Genomic DNA, 7,309 nt, shown 5'->3' with positions numbered 1-7,309 from the left:
CGTTGGAACCATCGATATCGATACCAAGAGAATTTTATCAATACCAAATAGTAGGTATTGATATCATATCGATACTTGATAAATCCTTTGGAAGTTAGAATGTTAATTTCATATCGATGCTGAAAAACATATCAATAAAAGTATACCACTTTCGATACTTGAAGAAATTTATCGATGCCCAACAAAAGGTATCGGTACCATATCGATATTGGATAAATACTTTGAAAAACATAATGTCATTTTCGTATCGATATTGAAAAATATATTGATAAAATTTTGAATCTATCGATACTCAACAAAATCTATCGATACTTGACAAAAAGTATCGATACTAGATTGGTACTTTTTAGCCTAGAGCAGTTTTGACATGGTTGAAAAATGTTTGAAAGTTTGTTTAACTAACTTGACTTTAAAATATTTTCTAAGTATGAGTTCAACAAAATTTTTTTTGAGATATCATTTAAAATGAATTTTTTACCAAATTTTATTTAAAAATATTTTTATTCAAAGCATGATATTTCTTATATCAAAATAATTTCTCAAATAAACCTTTGATCCAACAAACCTAAACTCAAATAGCAAATAATACATTAACCATTTATAGAGTTATAGGTTGTTTGCTTTTTCGTATATATAATACGGGTTTATTAGTTTTAATATTTGCAACCTTTTATTTTATATTTAAATTATAATTTTATTCCTAAAAACCACTCCACCCCTTGTACAGTAATCTCTAAAAAATTAAGGCTTAAATGAAAAATTTGCCATTACATTATAGTATTTTTCTCATTTATTATATATCTAAATTTATTTTTTTTCACAAGTGATTTTTATTACCACTTTTGGTCTAAAAATTAAATTGGGTTAAAAGAAAAACTTGGAGCCAATTAGATTGACACGTGTCGTGTACTGCATGAATTTCATAACTTGGTAAAAGAAATTAAAGAATTGTTTAATTAAATAAATAAAATAAAAGATAAAAAACATTTAACCCAATCAAAACCTGACACTTTTTTCTTTTCTTATCATCTTCCTCATCTCCTCATGTCTCTTTCAATCTACTTCTGGATTTTCCAAAAGTAAGTGCCATCCTTTTTCTATTCTTCTTCTCTAGGTCCTTGTTCGATTTCTAAAGAGATTTTCTTACAACAATCTAATTTGTTGGAACTTGAAGCACCCATCTAAGATTTGTGGTATTATTCACTTGTTTCTTTTGGCTCAGGGATGACCTTATTTTGCTTTGGTTTAATGATCTTAAGTTTAACTTTATGACTTACAAGTTGTAGCCTAGTTCGTGCAGAAGATTTGCCAGGTCTCATGGCGCAAATAAAAAACAATTATCATGTGTTCATACCTATAACCATGTAGTTCTCAAAGACTGAGGACGACATTCTGGTGAGAGAGAGAGAAGATGATGAATTTTTATTTATTTATTTTTAAATGGATTAATAATTTAAGAAAATGAAAATTTAAGTAGCCACTAAAAACGTAACAGAAAGAGATGAGCCCAGGAAAATATATAATATCCAAAGTTCACATATTTAATCCAATCTAATTACATTAATCGATAACTACTTCCAAAGCATTCAAACTATAAAGGGCAGCATGAAATATTAAAAAAAAGAAAAAGGAAAAAGAAAGAGACTACAAATAATTTTGTTCAAAAAATTCCATCCGCCTACAATTCTTGAAAAAGTTAGAAATGCCACTACTGCAGAGTGCAGTTTAATATGGTTTATTGGGTTGTAATCATATGCTCATGTTACAGAATTTGACTATCACAGATTCTGCCTCAGCTGAGTCCCACATTTGAAGGCCCCATTTTCTTTTTCCAACATTACAAACTCTATTCTTAATCTATTAAGTTTTAATTTAATTAGTATGTATATTACTGTTAATATAATAAAATGTGAATTTAAGTACGTTAAAGTATATTATCTTCTTATTTAAAAATTAAAGAGAATTTTTTTATATAAAAAAAACAAATAATATGATAAAAAAATATGATGAAATTGTTAAAAAAAGATTAAATGTATTAAAATTAATTATCATATCAGATGGTCATACCACCTTATCTCTGTTTTTATTTTATTTTCAAAAATAAAAATCAAATACCTAAAAAATTTGTTTTTCTTTTTCTTTTTGTAAATGTTAATAAATAGAATATATTGAATCAGTCAGACTTTCAACAAAAAAATAAAAAAAAAATTAGTTTTAACTTGTAATAGGTATAACTGAATACTTCAATTTAAATATTCTTTTAGAACGATTTTCTTTTTATTTAATGATTGATGGGATATTAGTAAATAAGAACTTTCCCATTTCATTAGTTACGACAAAAATGGAATCTTAAGAACTGATGTTTAAATTTTAGTCTCACTCCAGGTACATGTGTGGGTTTATCCCATATTTTATTAAATGATTTTATTAGAATTGTTGTAACTCCAAAAAGATTTTTGAACTAACATCAATGTTTTTTAAATTAATTGGACAAATTAGCAGACGCAATTTAGTTGAGCTCGCAAGTTCTTGACTTCCTTTAAAATGATTTTTTTTTATTTTTATCTTTTAAATTTTTTAAAATTTTAAATTAGTAAAAGTTGATAAAACTTTAATTTAATATTTAAAAATTAAATTTTTATTATAGTAAAAATTATAATTTAATTTCAGTGTTCTCTAAAAATATTTTCTAACTACGCTCTTACCAACCAGTTGAATTGAAAACTGATTAATATATCAATTTGTATAAAGGGGTTAGACTTATTTTAGAGTGAAGAAGTTAAAATTGGGATTGACCCTCAAACTATAAACTAGTTAAATCAATAGAAAAACATATTGAACCGATAAAAACTGGTTGAATTGTTTTTTTTATATTTTAGTCCAAATTAATTACCCAAATCGAGAAAAAAGCTCTTCTGATCGAACCTGAATTGGAGTATATAATTTATGTTTATGCCATTCATTATGCGAAAATTACATAAAAATGTTGAAATAAAAAAAAAGACATTAGGCTGGAATTTCTTAAATTTAAGAAAATAATTCAATTTTGAAGGGAGGAATAGAAAATGCGTTTTGAGAAAACTGCTTTTCGAAAAACGCCTTCTATAAAACATGTTTTTCTTTATATATATATATTAGTTCCTTTAATTAAATGATGGAATGTCAATGATTTTATTTTTAAGTTTTGGGTTCGATCCTTCTTCTATTCATATTTATATTTTTTATTTCATATTATTTTTTATTTTTTTAAAATTTTAATTAATTTTTTTAATTAATAAATATATTATTTTCAAGTTTTTAATTCATCTTTTTAATTAATAACTCTTTTATTTATATAAATAAAATAATAAATATGTAATTATATCATAAAAATACATATTGTATATAATTAATTTTAAAATATTTTTAATTAATAAATCTTTTATTTATACAAATAAAATAATAATTATATAATAAAAATAATTTTTATATAAATATATTTAACAAAATGATAGATATAAAAATTATATGACTTCATTATATAATTACATATTTATTAATTTATTTATATAAATAAAAAAATTATTAATTAAAAATATTTTAAACATAATGTCACATAGAATAAAAATATATATTTTTATTATATAATTACACATACACTATTTTATTTATATAAATAAAAGAGTTATTAATTGAAAAAATGAATTAAAAAAATTAAAAAATAATATATTTATTAATTAAAAATTTTATTAAAAATTTTAAAAAAATTAAAACAGCATGAAATAAAAAAATACAAATGCGAGTAGGAGAGAAATTAAATCTAGGACTCAAGGACAAAACTACTAACATTTAACTGTTTGATCAAAGGAGCTGATGTGTAAAAAAAATGTTGTTTTGTAGAAAGCACTTTTCTAGGACATTCTCTCTTTAAAAAAATCGAATTATTTCTTTAAATTTGAAAAATTCTATTTTAATTCTCTAATTTTTTTTATTTCGATATTTTTACCTAATTTTCCCATTCATTATTGCTATTTATAATTTTTTCCTTTATTTTTACTTTTTTCTATCAATTGAACTGAGAAAAACAATGATAAAATAGTAATCTAAAACCAAAAACATTGATTAAGTTGGTATGCACAGATTCACATTTATCACAAGGTTTGCAAGTAGAATGGTCCATTGCGATAATTGAGCAAGCAGTCTAATCATAATAGACAACTTTTAGAGAGCTATTGTTTCTCCAATCTTATGGACAACACTAGTTTTTGTTTGTAGAAAGTCCATTATAATTGATGAGCAGACTTACAATGTTGTTGGTCCCTTTACAGGAATCCTAAGAGTCAATTTTAATGCACAAAATAACAGTACAGCTCTGTTTCCTTGTTTGAAAATATGAAACTACCTCTACCCTTGTGGACCTTGTCTTACGTTAAAAATGTAAACCAGTAACAATTAAATGCTGTAAACTTGTTTTTATCTACATTTTTCATGTTCATAATAATTGTAATCTTAATTGTTTTAGAAATAACATTAATATTTTGATCTACCCATTGAAATTTAGCACTACCAGATTCCATTATGTCATTACAAAGCACCCTCACTACTATTACCTTTTGTTTTACCTGTCATAAAAAATACATAAACAAGTTTCTTTTATGCTATTACTTGTAAAGTTAGAGAAGCATCAAACTTCTTTATTTAAAAGAAGAGTTTTTGAATGATTTTATTTCTGAACTTAACTCACCAATAATAGGAGTCTTGAATAGGAAGCATAAGTAAGCCAAAAGAGTACCCTCTTCTCTTGGTAAGAGGAACGGTGGGGAATTTGTGATGCAAATGACAATGTTCAACAGTTAAAATAATAAAATTCTTTTTAACTCAACTTAATTTCGAAATCTTGCTTTTAAGGATGAATTAACTTATTTGATTTACATTTCAGCTAAGGATAAAAATAAAAGAAAAAAGGAGGGTTGGATCCAAAATAGAAATAGAAGAGAGAAAAGGAAGGAAAGCAAAAGCTTGCAGTGGTCTCATAACTTTGTGTATTCCCATGGGGGGAGAGAAGATCTGCCTTTGCCTTTACCATCACACCTACCCTCTCTCTCATTTTGCTTCTCATTACGATCTCGAATCTTTCTTTTCTTTTTCTTTTTCTTTCTTCAATCACTTAGAAACTGTCAGTATCTCTTCAGTTCAGATCATCGATCTAAAGAATTTAACGCATCCCCACTTGTTCCTTTTCACAATCCCATATTTTCTTTTTCCTTCATTTTTACATCCTACCTATACCATTCCATTTCACTCTACTTCACCATCTTTGCATCTTTAATTTAACAATATTTTATGACCATTATTTTTTCGAATAATTAAACATATATCATTTAATTAATAATAAATTTATAATTTAAACAAAAATCAATTCATCACTTTTAACATCATAAGTAATTTCCATATAGAAGTATAGGCTAAATTATCTTAGATTAAAGAGATTAAACCCTCAAATTTCTAACATACTAAAATCATAATTAGAACGAAATAAAGAAAAAAAACAAACACAAAGTTAAAGCTGAAATTTTTTGTTTCTCTGTATATTGTGAACAAAAAGAAAACTAGACTAGGAAGCCATTAGCAATGGCTCGATTTGTTTGAACATGGGTAGTTTCATACACGGGAAGCTCTTCTTCATACCTATGGTTACCTAAAAGAACAAGGTGATCTAACTCGAATAAATCCGAACTCGAGCAGCTACTTGCATCATCTTCATCTTCATAATCTCTGCGAGAATCCATTGAAATTAAATTGTTCTTTTTCTGGTTTAGATGATACTCTTTCAAAAACTCTCTGGCCATTTCTTCAACTCGCCTCGTCTTCTCCATTGCTTGAAACTTCATTTCCTCCTCGCGCTTCGTCGATGGCGATTTCCCTATTTTCCATGCATTCGGAACCGAAACCGACGGCAATTTCGACTTCGACCCTCGTTCTTCGTTTAAGCACTTTTGCCCGCACGGTCTACTGTCTTCGTCCACGATTACGCTCACGGGGCAGAACCTAACTGTTCTTTTAACCCCGTCACGCAACTTTTCTCCCCCCGGAGCCGAGTTCTTGCTTAGGCATGACCTTGAAAACGATGAAGCTGAAGAACACGACGACACCTGCCCCGATGTTGTCGTTGTTGATGATGATGAACCCTTGGTTTTTTTCTTTGAATTGCCTGTCGTGAACAAAGAATTGATGAAACTTGTGAGACGGACACCTGGTGAAATCGGTTGTTGTTGTTGTTTCACTTTCTTTAAGTTGCCATAAATTTTCATGTCCACCCTTTCTTCCATTCTCTCTCTTCCTCCTCCCCCTGTTTTGACAGGTTTCAGCCATGGTGGAACAAAACAGGATGAAGCTTTAGTTTTCGTTGCAGTACCGTACATGGATTCAGTGTCAGATGATGAAAATGAAAAACCCCCAGAACTGGAATCAGATGAGATTGAAGTGGAACTAAAGAAAACACCATCATGATCAAGTTCATGGTCATGATCATGTTCATGATGTGATGATTTTCTTACAAACTCGGAAACAACCTGTTTCTTCTTCTTGTCTGCATTTGCCTTCTCACCAACCTTCTTTTCCATCCATTTCTCAATCAAACAAGCTGGCTGTAAACTCGACATTTTGGTACTTGTCTTCTGCATTGTCTCACTGTAGAACTTCATGTCTCCAACTTTGGTGTCGCCATCATCAATGGAACGATAGATTTTGTCAAGCAGCGTAGAAGAGAAAGATGGGTTTTCTCTCATTTTCTCAATTCTATGCATGGTTTCTCGTTTTAGGACAAGGAAGAGTTGTTTTCTTTTTTGTCTATGAAGAAGGGTTCAAAAGCTGCAAAATAAAGAGGAAAACACACACACACACAGAGGTTTGTGTCTGAAACAGGAAACGAATCACTGTTTCTAGATTTTGTTTGGGTACTGTTGGAATTTGGAAATGAAAGAAACGAAACAAAAACATAAAACAGGGAAATTTGATGCTTTGTCTGAAGAGAAAGGGAAGGAACGCGAGAGAGTAAAGAAATTAAAATTGTGGATGCTTTGAAGATGGAGAAGAAAGGAACAGAAGCTTATCACTATATAATAAAAAGGTTGGTCAAATTCTGATTTTAGTCCCTGGACTATTCTCATTTTAGAAATTTAGTTCTTATGGCATAATTTGTTCCTTAGTGTTATGTCATGTTTGATGAAGTATTGAATGTTTAAATTTCGTTGAAAAAATGTAAATATTAAATCTAAATGTGTTTGATAATTATGTTACATTTTTTTTTCAAAAAAGTGGGTTGAAAAGC

The 7,309-nt window shown here is 28.1% G+C and overlaps 1 protein-coding gene across 1 annotated transcript; it reads right to left on the bottom strand.

The window, feature by feature from the left end:
* Positions 1–5,539: 5,539 nt before the first annotated feature.
* LOC107961654 (protein BIG GRAIN 1-like B) lies at positions 5,540–7,060 on the bottom strand. Its single transcript, XM_016897721.2, has one exon. It carries the CDS (start codon positions 6,783–6,785, stop codon positions 5,589–5,591), a length of 1,197 nt encoding a protein of 398 aa, XP_016753210.1. The 5' UTR covers positions 6,786–7,060; the 3' UTR covers positions 5,540–5,588.
* Positions 7,061–7,309: the final 249 nt, after the last annotated feature.

This window comes from Gossypium hirsutum, chromosome A06 (assembly GCF_007990345.1).
Source record: "Gossypium hirsutum isolate 1008001.06 chromosome A06, Gossypium_hirsutum_v2.1, whole genome shotgun sequence".
NCBI lineage: Eukaryota > Viridiplantae > Streptophyta > Magnoliopsida > Malvales > Malvaceae > Gossypium > Gossypium hirsutum.
This window is presented reverse-complemented; position numbering and strand designations above follow the sequence as displayed.